A 21,022-nucleotide genomic window follows, 5' to 3' on the forward strand; every position below is an offset into this window, starting at 1 on the left:
CGGTACACTAAGACAGTCCTGTGCTTAAGTTTCTTTTAATCAAAATACAGTTGATCTACAGTATCACATTAGTTTCAGGCATACAGCACAGTGATATATACACTCTTCTTCAGGTTTCCTTCCCTTATATGTTATTATAAAATATTGAGTACAATTCCCTGTGTGATACAGTAGGTCCTTGTTATGTCTTAATTTTTTTATAACCTAAGATTGATGAAGTACCCAAAATATTTACCTGTCAGTACAGTGATATCAACAACTCTTAGAATTGCATGGACTAGTATGTCTGGCTGAAGCTGCTCCAATTCTATAAATTCTATACTGCTCATTTTCTGAGGATGCCTCTGAGGAAGATTTCTGAGATAGGAATGTTTTGAAGATACATATGCCAGTAAGTCTTGAAGTACAACATTACTAATCATACTGGAATCTAGGAAAGAAAAAAAAGACCATATATACAAAAGAGGGAAACGTTATATTTTCTTGATAACACGGCATTTTCTTAGAACTGTATTTTTTGTTGCAAAGTGTGATTAAGTGTCAAACATGATTTCATTTCTATAATGCATGTAGCTTATCCTTGAACCAGGTTAGATGCCAAAATAAGCTTGATGTTTTTAACCAACGGAAATGGAATTATTTATCATCTGCAAAAAAAAAAAAACCTGCCCTGTTCCCTTACTTCTCTATTTCATTAACAGTATCATTTTTCTACCAATTAACCAAGACCAATATTTTAGTTTTTTTTTTAATTGGGGTATAGTTGCTTGACAATGTTGTGTTAGTTTCTGCTATACAACAAAATGAATCAGCTATATATAGATACGCATCAATTATTTTTTTGACTCCTCCATTACCCTGTTGTATCCAACCAGCGCCCTAATCCCTGAAATCTGATTTGATCACATCTTCCCCAGCTATCCCAACCACCCCTATTCTTCCTCAAGACTGTTAGCATTTCTCATCTGAAATACTCCTAACACTCCTCTAACTGGCCCTCCAAGAACATGTTCTATTCTTTCTCACTTTTAAGCCTCTGCCCTCACCATATTCACTGGCTAAAATGCTGTCATTCTCCTCTCTAACCACCCATCTGAATACTACACAGAAAAACAATCATTTGAGACTCCCAGTGCTAGGGATACAAAGACATGATCTCAAGGCTGAAGAAATTATCAGCCTAGAGGTTGACAACCAGCACTGGGCTTAGGATATAAGCGACACGTGTAAGCATTCCTAAGAGTGCACCTAAAGACCTGCCCGGAGAAGGCAATGGCACCCAACTCCAGTACTCTTGCTTGGAAAATCCCATGGATGGAGGAGCCTGGAAGGCTGCAGTCCATGGGGTCGCTGAGGGTCGGACACCACTGAGCGACTTCACTTTCACTTTTCACTTTCATGCATTGGAGAAGGAAATGGCAACCCACTCCAGTGTTCTTGCCTGGAGAATCCCAGGGACGGGGGAGCCTGATGGGCTTCCGTCTCTGGGGTGGCACAGAGTCAGACACGACTGAAGTGACTTAGTAGTAGTAGTAGTAGTAGTAAAGACCTGCCCAGGGAAGTTGGAAGAGGCTTGCTTTATTGAGGAAATATTTGAGCAATGCTTTGGGAAAATGCCTAAGAAAAGGTTTCTAGGTAGTAACTGGGAAGAAGAATATGTTTCCAGGTAAAGAGAAAGGGTTAGTAATCCTTTACGTATCTCAGATGCTTTTGGTATTCTGATAAAGCATATGGACCCATTATCAGAATAATATTTTTGTAACAACTTTATTGGAATATAATTCACATACATAAAGTTCACCCTTTTTCTTTTTTTTCTGGCCACACTGTGCGGCTTGTGAGATCTTAGTTCACCATCCAGGGAATGAACCTCAGCAGTGAAAGTGCAGATTCCTAACCACTGGACCACCAGGGAATTCCCAAGTTCACCCTTTTAGAGTATACATTTCAGTGTTTTGCTTTTTGTACTTCACAAAGTTGTGTGGCTATAACCATTATCTAATTTTACAACATTTTTATTACAGAGTAGTATCTCAAAATTCATCAAATGAAATAGGATAACCAATTATATGGAAATACAGTAATCAAAATATTTTTAAAACTGAGGATAACTTATGTGCCTCATTAAAACATTAAATAATAAGATATAGCAGAGTACACAGCAACTACTATAACTTCAAAGTATGCCAAAGTATCATGTGGATAAATAATATTCAAGTTACCTCCAACAACTATAATGTGATATGAAAATATATGTGCTTTCCATTGGCGATCAAGTCACAAGTATTGAAAATATTACTGTGGATCATCACCTTATTCATAATGGAAGGAAATGTTAATTTTCAGTAGGCAATTAGTGAAAATAAAGATGTAATATTATGGTTAACAGAGATGGGGGGCCGTGAGGGGGAACTGATGAAGGCAGTCAAAAGGTATAAAGCTTCAGTTATAAGATAAGTAAGTACTAGGGGTGTCATGCACAACATGATAAATATATTAACACTGCTCTATGTTACATGTGAAAATTATTAAGAGAGTGAATCCTAAGAGTTCTCATCACAGGAAAAACATTTTCTTCTTTTTAATTTTATTATCTTTTATCATCTCATTCATATGTGATGGTATTCACTTAACTTATTGTCATAATCATTTCATGATGTATACAACTCAAATCATTATGTATTATGCTGTGTACCTTAAATTTACACAGTGCTGTATGTCAATTATATCTCATAAAACTGGCAGAAAAAAAAAAGGGATGTAATATCTTCCCGTGCAAGTTTATGAATGCTTTAATGCAGAAGAAGCAATTTTTACAGACAAAAGTAGGAAGAACGTTTTAGGAAGCTAATGACCATCCAGCAGATGATGAGAGCTGGAAACCAGGCAAGACTGCATGAAGGAGAAAAGGGTGACGGACTTGTGAACTAGTTCAGAGGCAGAATCTAACACAGTCAGATGTGGAGGCTAAAGAAAAGATTGAAAGACAAGATTTCTAGTATAGCTGAGTGGATGGATGAAAACAAATGTTCTAAAGTTTCCAGAACCTGATATGAAATCTATTCTAATTAAGGTTACTTAATTCATAAATGAATTTTATAAAACAATGGTGATATCATAACAAAGATAATGAACATAAAAGAAAAGAACAGATATCATGAAAGATGAATGAGAAAGAGAGGAAGAGTGAAGATAAGACCAATTACATTATAGCAAAACCCAACTCCCAATATCTCCTTCTACAGCTCCAGCTTATTCACCAGGTGTTCTGATTCCTCTTTCACAATATTTCCAGCACATTTGGAATCAGAAGAGCTGGGTTCAACTCTGACTTTGTCAATAATGACTCTTCTGAACTTGTACATAACTTTTCTGGGCTTTATTCTTTATCTGCAATAAGAGCTTTGGAGGGAGGGGAAGCTCCCTAACATCAAATTATTTACTAATTCTTGCTTCATAAAAATTTGTACAGAAACATTTGATTACTTAGATTCAAAATAAAATAGTCTACTTCATGGAAACACTGTGTTAAAACTTCTATTTATATATTTAATTTAGTAATATTTAAGATAAATTTATATCCTATCACATTATCAGGACTAAATTTGTAAAATTTATAACACCTTACTATAATGAGAAAAGAACAAAAGTTCTATATGTATGTTGATCAGAAGTAAGCTCTCATGAGTAGTAACAACTTGCAAAAATAAAAACCAAAATTGACTTCTTCTTTCAGAAGAAAAACAACTACAATATTTTCAAAGTATCAACTGTTAATCATTTTCAAAATAGTTATCTAATTATACAAAAAAGGCTTAGAACATACTTTATTTAGCTACTAACTTGTGTAACCTGTGAAAAACAAGGCAATATAAATTCCTATGTAAGTAGAAAAACAAATTTGAAATAACTTCTAAAAGCTATTTAACTAGCTCAATATTTTTCACATTATTCTGCAAAAGCCTGAAGCTACCCAGAGTTTCCATGGCATATTCTCCATCCAGAATTGGATCCTTAGATCTTCATGAAATTACTGAACTAGAGCAATCTTACTTGAATCCAGTTCAGTCTTAAAACGAGATCTACAACATCTGTCTCTCAAATCCCTTGAAAAATACTTACATTCCATATTATTTTCATTATTTTAAAACATTCTTTACCCTTCCATTGTATTAACAACTATAAAACATCTGTAATAACATCTCTAAAAGCCATTTGACTCCTTGGAAATGTGCTTTCCAAGATGTAGCAACTTCAAATGTTCATAATAAAACATTAAACTTAAATCATTTAAAGAAATCCCTAAATTAAAAAAAAAAATAAAATCCCAGGCTGCTTTTGACCACTTACTCTTTTACCTATCAGAATAATTTATCAAATTTCATGAAAATCTTACTGGGATTTTGATTGGATTTTTACTGAATTACAGATCAACTTGGGGAGAACTGAAATCTTCACAATGTTAAATCTTTCAATCAGTGAACAAAATATGTTTAGTCTTTTAATTTTTCATTGTTTCATTTAACAACAAAATTGTTAAATTCACATGATAATATTGTAAATGGTGCCTTGTCTTTACTTGTTACTGGTTGTTAGTCACTCCATTCTAGAAATGCAATTGACTTTTGTATATTAACCTTTTACGTGGCCACCTTGCTAAACTTTCTCATTATTTCTAATAATCTGCTTGTAGTTTTAAGAGGGGAAGGATTCTTTGTAAGTCTATAAATAATAATCATAATAATCCATCATGTTATCCACAAACAAGAAACTAATACTGTCTAAATATTAATGTTAGTAACTAAACTATAAATCTTACTCAAATTTTACCAATTTTCCCACTAATACTCTTCTTCCGTGTGGCAATCCTATCCAGGATTCTACATTACATTTAGTTCTTATTTCTCTTTATCCTCCTTTAGCCTGCAGTGGATATCAGTCTTGTCATTCATGACCTTGACACTTCTGAAGAGTATCGATCAGTTACTTTGTAGAATGTGTCTCCATTTGGGTTTCTCTAATGTTTACTCATGACTGAAATGAGGTTATGCATTCTTGGCAGGAATATCACAAAAATTATGCTGTGTCCCTGCCAATGCAACAAAGCAAGGAATTCGTACAATCCTTAATACTGAGAATACTTGCCTTGATCACCCAGTTAAGCTGATGTCAGCCAAGTTTCTTCACTATAAAGTTATTTTTTCCCTTGTATGTTGATAACTACCTTGGGGAGATACTTTGCATACATATGCAATGCTATAGCTCCCCCAAACTTCCACCTACTAATTTTAGCATCTATTAATGCATCCTTGTTTGCAATATTTATTACTGAAGTAGTTACCTAATGATAATTCTCTGTTTTCTTCTTTCTTCTCACATTTATTCATTGGAATTCCAATTTATCCAATGGAATTGTGAAAAAGAGCTCTCTCATTTATTTACTTGCTTACTTATTTTGTAAGTTAGTTAAATATTTATATCAGTATGAATCCATACATATCTTATTCTGAGGGCTATAATCCAACACTATGTTTTCTTTTTTTCTTAAATTGTTCCAGTTTTTGCCAATAGGCTGTCCTTCAAGTTGGCTTTTGTGTTCTTCCAAAACAACCCTTTTCTGACACCATGAAAGTTCCAGGCTCTTCTCAGATTTTCTTTGCCCCAGGCCTGTAGTCAACCACTTCTAGCAGAGCCGATTCCTTTTACAGACCAAGACACGGGCACTAGGTGGGATCATTACTACTGAGGTGTCCCTGCTGCTGTGTCCTCTCAGCAGACAGAACCAGGAAATTTATGTACTGAGCATAATAGCCCATCCATACACTTACATCTATATTTCTGTATTCCTGTATCTATTTGCTTATATATATATATAGAAGACCATGAGCTTATACTAATCTCTCTGACTCTAATCCAAAAGGTTCCCTTTAATCTTCCCTCTTTTTTATATATAATTTCTTTCTGTAACAATGAAAAACCCAATTCTCATTATCTATTACATATTTATTTACTTGTTCAGTTCTAGTACATATACAAAGCTGTTGCTAACACATTCCTCCTTGAGAAATACTTTTACTAACTAGATTACAGCACTTATGTACAGCTGTTTTTCCCCTTGGCCTTACAGAATCCAGTCAATACACCGTTTTCTACAGTTTCTTAGGTTTGTTCTTTTGTCCCCACTACCCTTCTGCATAGTTACTTTATTCATTTTTAATTCTGTGAGGCTCATTTGTCAGTGTCTCCATTCCGCTTTGGATTCCCACTCCATCACATTCTAATTGGTTCTAATTGTTTACTGTGGGGGGTATATGAAGCATTAACTATGGTTCTACGAGATAAGAGACACACAAAAAGACATACTCAGAGAGGTGTCACTCCTTCTTCATCAGTGTTACCCTATTTCCATCCCCTCTTTCTTTCTACCTCTCTCCCAACCCTTCCCTGTAGGTAACCAATCTTGTTACTTCTGGTTTATCCTTCCTGCATTAAAAAAAATCCATCTATGTACTTGTTTCTGGCTGCACTGGGCCTTGGTTGCTGTGAGCAGACTTTCTCTAGCTGCAGTGCAAGAGCTTCTCACTGCGGCGACTTCTCTTGCGGAGCATGGACTCTAGGGCACTCGGGCTCAGCAGCTGCAGCGCACGGGCTCAGCAGTTCCGGCTCCCAGGCTCTAGGGCGTAGGCTGAATAGTGTAGCACACAAGTTCAGCTGCTCTGGGGCACGTGGGATCTTCTCAGACTAGGGGTCAAACTGGTGTCGCCTGTATTATAAGGTGGATTCTTAACCATTGGGCCACCAAGGGGAAGCCCCTTCCTGTACTTTTGTCGCACAAATGTGGAGTTATACATATATTTTCTTATTCCTCCCTTCTTTCTTAGATGAAGAACAGCACACTACATATGCTTTTGGGGGCTTCTGTTTTCCACACAACAGTGTGTCTTAGAAATCACTTGATATCAGTCCATAGACTCTTTTCATTTTCTTTTTACATCTGCATAGTATTCCACTATGTGACTGTACTACAATTTAATCAACTGTTCTATATATGAGTGTTTCTATTTTTTCAGTGCCTTGCAGTTACAAACGATACTGCAATGAATAATTTTTTTGTTCTGATGTATAGATATTTTCATATTGTTGTAATTCTATCTTCAGGATAGATTCTCAAAAATAAGCTTGCTGGGCTGAAAGCTGAGCACATATATAATCCTGTTGCTGCTGCTGCTGCTGCTAAGTCGCTGCAGTCGTGTCCGACTCTGTGCGACCCCATAGACGGCAGCCCATCAGAGTCCCTGGGATTCTCCAGGCAAGAATACTGGAGTGGGTTGCCATTTCCTTCTCCAAAGCATGAAAGTGAAAAGTGAAGTGAAGTCACTCAGTCGTGCCCAACTCTTAGCAACCCCATGGACTACAGCCTACCAGGCTCCTCCATCCATGGGATTTTTAGGTATTGCCAAATAGCCCTCCACAAGGGTTGTAGCAATTTACATTCCCACCAGCAAGGTTAAGTGAGCCTGTTTCCCCACAGACTCACCAACAGAATGTGTTGTCCTATTTTTTAATTTTTGCCACTTTGATAAGTGAATAATGACACCTCTGTGTAGTTTTAACTTGAATTTCTCGTGTCTCCTTTCCATTTTCCAATCAGGTCCCTTGTTGCTTAATTTTTAAGAGTTTTCCATATACTAGAACACTAGAATTTTGTCTCGGAGCAGGCAATGGCACCCCACTCCAGTACCCATGGATGGAGGAGCCTGGTAGGCTGCAGTCCATGGGGTCACTAAGAGTCGGACACGACTGAGCGACTTCACTTTCACTTTTCACTTTCATGCATTGGAGAAGGAAATGGCAACCCACTGCAGTGTTCTTGCCTGGAGAATCCCAGGGATGGGGGAGCCTGGTGGGCTGCTGTCTATGGTGTCGCACAGAGTCAGACACAACTGAAGCGACTTAGCAGTAGCAGAATTTTGTCTCAGGTGTATGCTGCAACATTCCTTCCAAGTATGCCAACTGTCTTTTGACTTTATGTGTTTTTAGTATTTTTCCATAGATAAATGTATGTCTCATGTTTTTACTGCTTCTGGATTTGGAGTTATAGCAAGAAAGCCTTTCCCTACACCAAGATTAGAGAGGAATTCATTTATGTTTCCTTCTAGTAGTTAGATTTTTTTTTTAATATTTATATTCTTAATCCATTTGGAGTTTATTCTTCTATTTGTTATGAGAATTTGTTAACCAAAAATTTGGTTCACCTTTTTGTGGGTGTCAAGTCAAAAGACACTACCAATCCAAAGATTGAGAGAAGGAAGGATTTATTACTTGCAGCAAGTAAGAAGAATACTGGGGATGTTTCCCAAAGCAGTGTCTCCTGGAACAGCAAAATTGGGGAAGTTTTAAGCTAAGGGTAGATGCACATAGTCAGGCTTCCCTAGCGGCTCAGCTGGTAAAGAATCCACTTGCAATGCAGGAGACCTGGGTTCAATCCCTGGGTTGGAAAGATCCCCTGGAGAAGGAGACAGCCACCCACTCCAGTATTGTGGCCTGAAGAATTCCATGGATAGTCCATGGAGTCACAAAGAGTTGGACATTAATGAGTGACTTTCACTTTTTCACCAAGAGGTTTGGGCTAGTGTGTGCATACTTGTGAAGGGACTTTGGGATTTCTACTGAAATCCTGTTTAGACTTTTTACATCAATAATCATGTATAATACTGGTCTGTATTTTTATTTGTAATGTCTTTATTTGGATTAGGTGCTAAGTGTTATATTTGCTTTATAAAAGGAATTGGGAATTCAGAATTTCCTGTGAAACTATTTTCAGACCTGGCCCTCTTTTGAATGGTAGTTGTTTAGTAATTTTCTCTATTTCTTCCATAGAAACTGGTGAGTTTAAACTTTCTTTCTCTAATGGGATCAATTTTGGCTATCTGTATTTCCCTAGAAAATTTACATACATTCATTCTTTTTCAGACACTTTTCTCATATATGTTATCAAAGGATATTGAGTACAGCTTCCTACGCTGTATAGTAGGTTCTTGCTGGTTGTCTATCTCATATATAGTAGCCTGTGTATGTTAACCCCAAGCGCACCTGGTTTGCCCTTTTCCCTAAATTTCCCATATTGACTACAGCTTGCTGCGCTGTACAGCAGGTTCTTGCTGGTTGTCTATCTGGTATATAGTAGCCTGTGTATGTTGATCCCAAGCACACCTGATTCACCCTTCTCCCTAAATTTCCCCTTTGGTAACCATGTTTGTTTTCAACATCTGTAAGTCTGTTTCACTTTTGCAAATTAGTTCATTTGTATCATTTTTTAAAAACTTAAAGATTCCACATATGAGTGATACCATATAGTTGTCTTTCTCTATCCGATTTACTTCACTCAGTACAATAATCTCGGTCTATACATGTTGCTGCAAATGGCATAATTTCATTCATTTTTATGGATGTAATATTCCATTGTACACGTGTACCACATGTTCTTTATCCATTCCTCTTATCAGTGGACATTGTCTTGGCTATTACAGATAGTGCTGCAAGAAACACTGAGGTGCATGTCTCCCTTTTTTCTTGATCAAATTAACTAGCTGGTTCATCTATTTTTTTGGAAACAAGATTTTATTATTAAAATTAGTTATCATTTTAAAATTCCCATTCTTATTAATTACTGCTTTTACCTTTACTATTTCATTCCTTGTTTCTTTGCTTTACTTTGTTGTTCTTTTGCTAGGTATCAGAGTTTTGAATTTAATTCATGTATTTTTATTCTTTTATCATTATTGATAAAAAAGAATTTAGCTAATAAATTTTTCTTTGATAATTTTCCTTAAATGCATCCCAGATATTCTGACATGTAGTGTTTTCATTATTATATTTTTAATTCTATAAATATCAGTTTGCATTTCCTTTTTCACTCAAAATTTGTTTAGTAGGTATAAAATTTCCAGATATAGGACCTACCGCTGCTGTTGTTAATAAATTCTAGTTTTTGGACTTCCCTGGTGGCTCAATGGTAAAGAATCCACCTGCTAATGTAGGAGACACAGGTTCGATCCCTGGTTTAGGAGGATCCCATATGCTGCAGAGCAATGAAGCCTGCGCACCGCAACTATTGAGCCTGTGCTCCAGAGCCCAGGAGCCGCAACTACTGAGCCCACGTCAGCAGCCAACCACTGGATCCTGTGTGCCCTGGAGCTTGTGCTCTGCAGCAAGAGAAGCCGCTGCGATGAGCAGCCTGCACACAACTAGAAAAAAGCCCGTATGCAGCAACAAAGACCTGGAGCAGTCAATAAACACACATTATAAAAAATTAAAAAGAAACAAATTCGAGTTTTATAGCATTTGATCAGTATGCTTGTAATAATTCCACTTTATAGAAATTACTAACATTTTCTTTGTGCCCTAATAGGATCAATTTTCCTGACTGTACTGTGCACACATGACAAAAATGCATATTTCTATCATTAGAATGTAGAATTCAATCTATACCCACAAGATACACTTTATTCATAAGATCTACAGTGCTCACTATATTGCTTAGATCTTTTATTTCTTAGTCATATTCTGTCTATTAGATCTGTCTTGTGCCATTAGAGAAATGCAAGTTAATACCACAATGAGATATCACTGCACAGTGATCAGAATGGCTAAAATTTTAAAATAGGACAATACCAAATGCTGACAAGGATGCAGAGAAACTATAAGATACGTTGCTGGTAGGAAGTTTAAGTGGCACAGCCACTCTGAAAAACAGTTTGGCAATTTCTTATAAAACTAAACATGTATTTGTCATACAACCTCCTCTTTTCATTACCTCAAGAATTCCAGAGGCTCAGAAATGCCATGGAAGAACTTCAGAGGTCCATGGAATCACTTGGGATGATATGCAAAATTTTATATCTCCCTACTTAAGTCTATTTTTCTTAAGAAATGGCACATAGCTTCTCAAAGAGGTCTATGACTCCCTAAAAGGTCAAGAATCACGACGATATTGACTCTAAGAAAAAGAAAACAAATCATGAACCCCAATATTTCTTTAAATATGATTTATACTGTACAAGGTGATTTTTATAAACTCTATTTTCATTCTTACTGAAAATAAACCAATACCTTTCAGCTAACCATTTAGAAAACATTTTGTAACATTGCCATTTTAACGCTACTTTTTCTCAATATGTGTATGTATATACTTTGAATACTAAGAAATTATTATATTTAAATTTAAAATGTGTCTTACATTCTTCGGGCTGGACAGATGAATAACTCCCAAGATTTAATAACTGACTGGTAAATGTTGATTGCAGGACTGTCTCACCAACCCAATGATCCTCATGGATAGTGACATCTAGAAAGGGGGAAAAAGTTCTGATCATGCTAAAAATTCCCTCACACTGGGATTAATGTACTCATCATAGTAAAATACCATGCATGCCTCTCACATGCCAGGTAACTGAAATCCAAATAGGGGAAATGATCTCCCTAAAGGCACAAAATGATAAAATAGCAAATTTGATCTCTGAAACTAAGAATGTCTGTATGTAGGTAAAATAACAAAATTGCTTCTGTATATTCAAATAATATCAATATGGAAGCTTTGCTCCATAGAGAAAATTTTAATGGTTTTGTTCACTTAAGGCAAAGATATAATATATATTTCTGATAAATTAAATCATTTAGGGTCAGGAAGCAAAGCAGGGTTCTAAAGCAGTAGTTCCTAGAAGAGTAAAACATATTTAGTATGCATTTATTTACTCTGCTATAAGCCATATATAAATATAATATAAGGCATCCTTAAAGAACTTTGATTATTTTTCCCTAAACTGAATGATAATTATCTCCTATAGACGTTAAAAATGAAACACTCTGAAGGTAAGGAACACTTCCCAGGAAAAACAGAGCTGCATGATGTAAGATGGAAAGAGAAGAAACAGTTAGTGAAACGAAACATACCACCTGGGAGAAACAATTCTAGGCAGAACAAAAATTAAGTTAAAGACAGACAGATCCATCCCAGCAGGATGTCATCAGTGCATATAGAATGTTAGAGGTATGAAGATATTCTAACGGCAGCAACATAATCAAAGAAAACAAGGATGCATAATTTCCAAGTCATTACTTCCAAGTTTATATCCCAGACCCTCTCCTCAGCTTCAAACCCATTTACCCACGTATCCACAACTGCCTAACTGACACTCCTGACTGGATATCCGATTAGCTCCCCAAACTCAGCCTTGCTCGAATCTGCTTTTCTTCTTGTATGCCCCACCTCATTTGTTGGCACCATGCTGCTAGCCAGGTCAACTGGAACATGACACCATCCTGAACTTCTGCCTCTCCTTTCCCATCTTTGTCTCCAACCCCACTGTTGACTCCGCCTCTTGAATCTGCCTGCAGCCCTGCCACCGCCACTGTTTTGCATCAAACATTCTTCTCTCTCCAAGCAGGTACCCTTCCTATCTCCAATCCATGTCCCATGATGCTAATGAATGACTTATCAAGAACATTAATGTGATCTACTGACTTGATTAAAAAAACTCTCAGTGGCTCCCCATGGCCTGGCCAGGAACAACCAACACAGCATTCAAGGCTTTTCAAGATTTGACATTCAGGATGCCTGCTCTTCAGAAAGGAACAAACAAGAAATTTCAAGGAGAACTTTCAGAAAACCATATTGTAAAACCTATGTTCAGACTGGTAAAATGTTAAACACTGGTGACAGGATGGAGGGGAGTTAGAATTCAGCCCTTGCCCCCCCTTTCTTGCTCCATTCACTGATACAGTTTTCTATTTGTTCTTTATATACTGGTTTCCCAGATAAGTCCCAGGTCTTCTCTTTTAACTCTAGTCACTAGTCTCCTTAGAGACTATATAGGACATATTTAGAGCATCTTTTCACTCTATTGCTAAAGTATAGTAGAAAAATATCCATTGCGGAATGGAATCTGATCTGGAATCTGTTTGTTACACAGAATTGTTCACTTTTGGGTGGATATCAGTAGGTAGTATGAGATATCCAATAGAGATATAATCATCTGCAACCGGATGCTATTAATTAAAGTGGGATTTCACTCATACATTTCTCTGTAAATGTAATCTCACTACCTAACTAGGAAAACATCAGTCCTTCCAATGAACACCCAGGACTGATCTCATTTAGGATAGACTGGTTGGACCTCCTTGCAGTCCAAGGGACTCTCAGGAGTCTGAAGCTCTTGCTCTTCTACATCCATGGATTCAACCAACCAGGAATGGTGGAGCACTGCAGTGTTCACTACTGAAAAACACACACATATAAAGGGGCCCATGCAGTTCAAGGGTCTTTGGTAATTTTAATAATTTAAAAATGCAATAGAAATTCCATGTTGCTTCAGTAAGAATGTAGTATGCACAGCTTTACTAGGGATGGAATAGTAGAAATATTATCCTGTTAACACAGCTAAAGAAAAGGGTTACAAATAAGACATACATAAATAAAATTGTAAGAAAACAAAGAAAGAGCCCGATGAGGCACAACGTGGATGCTAGCACAGTGAATGAAAGGAGGAGAAACCAGAGAAGACTTCTCAAAGAGAAGGAGGGACAGAACAAAGAAGGACAAACACCCAGAAATGGCAATGCAGGGATGAGGAGACCAACACAGATGCTCTAAGGGACTCTATCACGCTGGAACCCTAAGTAGCAAATGGTAAGGAAAGAATCCTTAAAGGCTTAAAGTGGGAGGGGGAAAAAGACAACAGCTTTGTAAAATAAAAAGATATTTACCACGATGACCTTACCTGTGAGTAAAATTATATCTCCCAGAAACACAGTAAGTGCCCAGAATGCTGCAGTCCTCCACAGAAACACCTTCTTCTTAATTTCTGATTGGTCAGTTACCACAATTGTTGCTAAGGGCACTTTAGAGCCAGAATTTGGTCCAGATTTTATATTTATTTCTTTCATGTGACATGGAGATAACACCATGACTAAGCAATTGTATTTCTGACGTTCAGAATCACAGTTTTTTATTAATGAGGTTTTTTTAATGCCCTTAAATTCAAACATGTTCCTCCGGTCCACTGTTACAGTATGATCTCTCTCATTAGAAAACAATTTAATTTTCTTAGCTACATGGGGGACTTCAGATAGAGCCTGAGCATGGCCTGATTTATCTTCAGAGGTCCAACTTCTCTTACCAGAACTTTTGCGGAAGGTATTTAGTTGAGAACACAGTATTCCTGAGTTACATGACTCAATGAGTATCTCATTTGGTTGAAATTTATCATCACAATTGAAAAGTTCTTGAGATCCTATATCTTCTTCAAGATCTTTATCAGCGTTCAAGAGAGTGTGGCTACTTTTTGTTTCAGGACAAACAGGACTAAAAAGTTCAAGGGAACAGGCTTGGTTCTGTCCATCTTCATTTCCTCCTGCAGAATCATCTTTGGACTGAATCAAATTGTCCTCAGTTATTCTGATTTCCCCATAACTTGCCTCTGGTTCAATCTCCATGTTTATGGTCCCTTTATTTATAGACTTCTGCCCTTTATAGTTCCTTTGAGCTAAAAAAGCAACCTGGCTGGAGGTCATTATACTAAGAAATTCAGTGTCAGTGGATATTTTAAGACCTGACGCCTTCCCTACTGTTCCTTCAGGCCTTGGTTTGTCTCCTGTGTTAGCGGGAAAGAACTCCAGACACTGGTTCTGTATTTCATGATGCTCTGCTGGTGCACTGTTTATTTTGATGGCTTCTGGCGTGTTAGTCTGCTCAGCACCACAGACTGCATCCAATATAGCTGCACACTTATGAGCTAAATGAAAGGGATTTTTTGGAATGTTTTGACCACACATGTTTGATTGATCATGCTGTTCGTTTCTGGTTTTCTTAAGTTCACTGGAAAGCTTTTGATACTTTTCTTCTTCAGTAAAATGCTGAACGCCTCCCTTAAATCCACGTACTTGCTCACTGGAGCTGGTTCTGTCACTCATTCCCAAGGGGTAAGCCTTCTGGGACTTTACAGTTTGTGCTTCAGAAATGCGATGTGTGGTGTCATCTTTCATGTGAACAGATCTGTTCATAGAGTTTGCTGGAAAATGACCATGAGGAAGATCTGGAAGGCCCAGAGGTTCCAGGGCCTGACAGTCCTCAAGATTTTTGTGCCTGCATTTTTCATCCTTCAGGTATAAGGAATGGTGATTGTACAAAACCTGAATTTCTTTCCAGGTCTCAGCAGTGGACGCTACAGAAGTTGGTTCCTGTGAGACTGTCATTTCCAGTGGACTGACTGGAGCACCCCAAAAAATGTGAACTTGAGATCCTCCACTCATAGTTTCTGAAAAAAAACAAAGAAAAAGAAAAATCTAAAATAAGCATTTGTCAGAAATTTTTATATATTGAAATTAACTTATAATAGCCTGGACAGAGGAGCATGGTGGGCTGCTGACCATAGGGTCGCACAGAGTCAGACATGACTGAAGCGACTTAGCATGCATGCAGGCACTGGACAAGGAAATGCAACCCACTCCAGTGTTCTTGTCTAGAGAATCCCAGGGACGGGGAGCCTGGTGGGCTGCCATTGCTGGGGTTGCACAGAGTCGGACACGACTGAAGCAACAAATGTAATATAAATCAAAAACATAATTAATAAAGGTGATTTATATTCTTAATCAATTATAAAAATAACAAATATATAAGCAATCATAAGGAGAAATCAAAATATGCACAAAAGATACTCACATAAAGACTCTCTTTAAGGAAAATAAAATTAAGCATACTAAAACAAATGCGTCAACTCTTGGTATGTTCACTTCTGGTATTGTAAAAACTTGCACTCTTTTTTTTTCTTTTGGCTGCTCAGTGAAGCATGTAGGGTCTTAGTTCCAGGGATCAAACCCATGTCCCCTGCATTGGGAGTGCAGAGTCTTAACCACTAGACTGACAGGGGAGTCCCAAAACTTGCACCATTTAAACAGTAAGTTAGTAAAGAAGGGAATAAACAGCATTTGTGTAGCTGTATTATAGTCACCTTTAAATCCCTTGTTTTCTTTTTAGGGCCTTCTTCCTGCAACTGTGAACTCAATTTCAAAATCCCAAAATAGAGGCTTGAACCAGTAAAGAGAAAATAAAAAACCAAGGCTCTTTTCAAAATGTACAAGTGACTATATTATCTATCTTCAATCTATAAGCACAATCAATAACCGCTTCTGTATTTTTTAAAAATAATTTTATTTGTTTATTTTTTGGCTGTGCTGGTTCTTGTTTCTGCACAGGCTTTTCTGTAGTTGTGGTGCGCAGGCTTCTCACTGCGGTGGCTTCTCTTGTTGCAGAGCATGGGCTCAGAAGTTGTGGGACGCAGGTTTAGTTGCTCTGCGGCACATGGGATGTTCCTGGAGCAGGGATCGAACCCGTGTCTCCTGTGTTGGCAGGCTGATTCTTCACTATTGAGTCAGCAGGGAAGCCCTGCTTCTGTATTTCTAACCTTCTCTAAAATGCAAACAGATTAAGAACAGCCATTTTGTAATATACAGACAAAAGAAACTCATTATAATTTCAATATTTTTTCATTAACTGTGGGCACTTGCTATAAGTAAATCTAAGTAAGCATCATATTTAGTGGGATAAAAATAGAGAATCATACCACTACTGACTTGATAGTAACTGACTTTCCAAAAGTATCATTCCTAGAGTTTGCTGATAAATTTTTTATAGTGCTATTGACAAATAAGGTCCTTGGCCTAAGGGAACTGTCAGTCTGGTTTTAAAAAAAACAAAAAGGAGAAAAAAAGAGTGAATGTAAACTAGCAGTTTAAAAATAATGTAATACATATGGTAAGCTAGAAATAGGAAACACAAGTCTACTGGGGAACAGCGCTCCCATGGAAGGCAAGTCCACGGCTGTAAGCATCTACACAAAAGAATAAGCAGCTGAAAAGGCAGGGTTATGAAAGACGTGGTATGATTGAGGACTTCTGATCAGAGTACAGGTCCTTTGTAAGAAGGTAAGAAGCTTTCAAATCATGAAAGTCTGTATGGAAGTATGGCAGTATACAGGAAACCGCAGCTACAGTCCCCAGGCACTCTCATCATTCCTTGATTTGCTCATGGTCACCTCTTCCTAATCTATCTGATTATAATTCTTGTGATTTCACTGTTGGTGTGGGTGTTCCTGCTAATACCCTGGCCTCTTGGTTCCTTGTCCTCTTCTGCTCTACTGATTTTATTCTCCACCCTACCTCAGTTATTCATTCTCATAATCATATGCCCTACCACTAACAATAACTATACATTTCCTTAAAAGCGCCACAGTGGCTCAGACCATAAAGTGTCTGCCTACAATGAGAGAGACCCGGGTTCGATCCCGGGGTTGGGAAGATCCCCTGGAGAAGGAAATGGCAATCCACTCCAGTACTCTTGCCTGGAAAATCCCATGGATGGAGGAGCCTGGTAGCCTACAGTCCGTGGGATTGCAAAAAGTCAGACACGACTAAGCAACCTCACTATACATTTCCTTAATTTCAATTTAAGCTTTAACTCGCTGACTACTTTCTCCTATCTTTGACTTACTCCCTCTAAATGGACAACTACAACAGCTCTTTGACCACGTGGGATCTATGTTGAACACAATGATCGTAATTCATTTTTATAGCCTCATTCTTCACTTTCCTCCTTAAAATGCTTAGATTCCAGGGTCATTATAATCACTCGCTACCATACTTCTTTAATTCTGCTACTCTCCTCTCCAGCTAAACTCAAACCCTGGTTCAATCACACCTACTCTACAACTGTACCCAATGAAAACTAGTCTCGTTTTAAGATCATTACTACTAACTTCAAGGTGGTACCCAGAAATCTTATCTTTCCGTGTCCATTCATTTTCCAAGATAACTCCTTTATACCCTTTAAAGCTCAGCATCTCCCCCATCCTTGTGCAGCTGATGATCATTTACAAGTTGTCAGCAACACACCTACTGACCCATATGCTTTGCCCACGTTATTACTATGAATAAATTGTTTGTGTTTCTAAGGCCATCTCTTCCTCACTTAGACGTTAGATCTAATAACCTCTTTCCTACCCAGGCTTCAACAATTCTCCATTTCTCTCCTACATCTTTATTTTTCTTCCTTTACAGGAGCATCTCCATCAACATACAAACATGTTGTGACTACTCCTCATGCTGTTAATCCTCAGCTTCTCTACTCCCCCACTTATTGTACTGCTTTTCTGCTCCCCTCTACAGCAAAATTCCTTGAAAGAACTGTCTATATTCCTCTTACCCCATTTTCTCTTAAATCTACTCCTATCAAGCATTGGTCCAAAACACTCCACTGAAACAGCATATTTCAAGGTCTCCAATAACCTCCATATTGGAATTGGTCAACTCCCCATTTTCAGCTTAGACTGTCAGCACTGATCACCCCTTTCTTCCTTTTATCTGGCTTTAGGAATACCACAGCCTCCTGATTCTCATCCCAGCTCACACCACCTCACCATATGCTCCTTCCCAGTCTCCTCTGCTGCCTCCTCCTCGTCTCCTCAGCTTCTCGCTCAGCGGCCCAGTACTTGGGTCTCTCTCTGGACTCACTCCCTAGGTAATTGTCACTCAGTCTCAGGATCTGAATACCTTCTAATAACTAACAGATGTATACCTCCATCACTAATGACTACCAGATGTACATCTGATATAATGACTAATGACTACCAGATGTATATCTCCATCACTAATGACCACCAGATGTTTATCTCCATCAGTCTCTCTTCTGAATTCCTGACTCCTTATCCAACATTCTTATCAACATTCTACTTGAGATATAAGTACTGGGCCCCTGAGCAAGAAGTTGAGGAGATGAGTAAAAGCTAGCGAAGGAGACTGATAAAGAGCGTATGGTGAGGTGGGATGAGAATCAGGAGGATGTGGTATCCCTAATAGGCACCTATGTGGAAAAGAGCTAACATACCAAGCCTGAGACTGCTGCTGCTGCTGCTGCTAAGTCGCTTCAGTGGTGTCCGACTCTGTGCAACCCCATAGACGGCAGCCCACCAGGCTCCCCCATCCCTGGGATTCTCTAGGCAAGAACACTGGAGTGGGTTGCCATTTCCTTCTCCAATGCATGAAAGTGAAAAAATAAAGTGAAGTCGTTCAGTCGTGTCCGACTCCTAGCGACCCCAGGGACTGCAGCCCACTAGGCTCCTCCAGCCATGGGATTTTCCAAGCAAGAGTACTGGAGTGGGGTGCCACTGCCTTCTCTGAAGCCTGCGACTACCATCCTTAAAAAGCCCTGCTTGCAATGTGCGCCCTTGGCAGGCATTTGTGCATTTTGATTTCAGGAGGGTTCCCACTATTCCTTGATAAGAATGACTCACTGTGCCTAAACTATCTAATAAACAGTTCCTTTCCTTCTACGAGACTGGCATTTTGGTATGTGATAGGCAGAGTGTGGCTACACCACCAAGGCTCCTTAGAGAAATGGCTGATTCTAGATTTGGGGGCAGGAAATATACAAGATGAACCTGAAACATCTCATCACACAAGAGAACAATCGAAGACTAGTAGGACTGTCAAAAGAACTGACGAGCCAACTTAAAGAGGCTCCCACTGCCAAAACTGGGCAATCTGAACATCAGTCAGGATGACCACCAAGATGGATTGGAACAAATCTGACATGCTAATATCCATGAACTCATACAAATAACTAAAAAAACTCACTCATGATCACCTTCAGAGGATACTGTGACTGTTTCAAAAGTTGGTGAATAAAAGGAAAACATTTTACCCTGTTTTTCTTTACTAAGAGAATCTCAAGATGGCCAAATATATGATGAGAGGAAATCTCTCTTTACAGTGATATTCTGCTAATAAACAACAACCAAAAGAACGATAGACTAGCACCATCTCACAACTCCTAGCGAGTTAGTGGATTTTCTAGGCAATAGCCATTAATTACTACTAATATCACCAGGTAGATGTGAGGAGGGACAGCGCAGGGAATCTGTAGATTGAAACCAATTACAAAGTGTGGACCTTATTTAGATTTTGATTTGAAGGCACAGTGTAAAAATATAAGGCAACTGGAAAAACGGAAACTTTGGTATTTTATAACATGAAGGGATTACTGGGGTTTTTTTAGTGGGATCATATTACTGAGGCTACATATGAAAGGCTATGTGCCAGAGATGCAAAATGAGTGTTTGCATGTAAAATGGTGTGACATTTTTTAATTTCCTTAGAACACCAGGAGGGGAGAGGGGACGAGGTTACAGATTAAACAAGATGGGCCATATGTCCAGGCAGGTTGAAGGAACACGTCTCTAATCACTCTACTTTTGTACCTCTTTTAAATATCCTATAATACAAGCCTTCTTTTTTGTTGTTGTTTTTAAGAAATATTTTTTCAAACTTGGAAAAGATTTAAGCAGTCTAATCATACCCAAGGTTGGGGAACTCTTACGCAGCTCTGACTAACAATCTGGTGAAGGTGAGGATGCTCATACCACACCACCAAATAACGCCATTTCCAAGTTTCTGCTCTGGAGAACTCTTGCACGTATCCACACAAGAATACGTGTGCAAGAATGATCATGGGGGACTTTATAAAAAAAATTTAGAACCTAAAAATCCATGAAGAGGAGAGAAGCCGTGGGATATTCAGAGAATGACTGCTATATGGAAGAAAAATAAATGAACACAAGTTACATATCAACATGGATACATCTTACAAACATAATTTTAAATGAAAGAAGGAATCTGAAGAATAGACAACTTATGATATCAACATGTTGAATTTTAAAATATGTCTGAGATTAAAACACAAAATCCAGGATTCTGGTTACCTTCAGGAAGGAGGAATGGGGATGTGATAGGTAGAGTACACATGAAGGGCATCAACTGTACTAACCGTGCTGATTTTCTTAACTAGGTAAATATATTCCTTGTATTGTTCAGAAATATTTTATAACTTAAAAAAAAACCCTAGAAAGAAAAACTGAGAAGCAAGATTAAAGATGATTTTTCAAAGACGTCTATATTTTTAAAGTTTTATTGT

The 21,022-nt window shown here is 38.0% G+C and overlaps 1 protein-coding gene across 19 annotated transcripts in view; it reads right to left on the minus strand.

Annotated features, from left to right (window-relative positions):
- Nucleotides 1–21,022, minus strand: part of SHLD2 (shieldin complex subunit 2) — a 113,925-nt gene that overhangs the window by 20,473 nt on the left and 72,430 nt on the right. For 8 of the 19 annotated variants that reach the window (XM_086381139.1, XM_086381131.1, XM_086381142.1 and 5 more), the window contains 3 exons: nt 13,779–15,314; nt 11,240–11,347; nt 236–430 (listed from right to left, as the gene is read on the minus strand). In XM_086381139.1, the coding sequence (XP_086237265.1) occupies nt 236–430; nt 11,240–11,347; nt 13,779–15,309 (1,834 nt within the window). In that variant the 5' untranslated portion in view covers nt 15,310–15,314. Of the gene's footprint in view, nt 1–235; nt 431–10,816; nt 11,000–11,239; nt 11,348–13,778; nt 15,315–15,718; nt 15,742–16,007; nt 16,466–18,470; nt 18,595–21,022 lie in introns of those variants that run through there. The other 11 variants (XM_086381137.1, XM_086381144.1, XM_086381134.1 and 8 more) reach the window with 6 other exon arrangements.

This window comes from Bos grunniens, chromosome 28 (assembly GCF_055505025.1).
Source record: "Bos grunniens cultivar Pamir isolate PY7600 chromosome 28, Bosgru_T2T1.0, whole genome shotgun sequence".
Classification (NCBI taxonomy): Eukaryota; Metazoa; Chordata; class Mammalia; order Artiodactyla; family Bovidae; genus Bos; species Bos grunniens.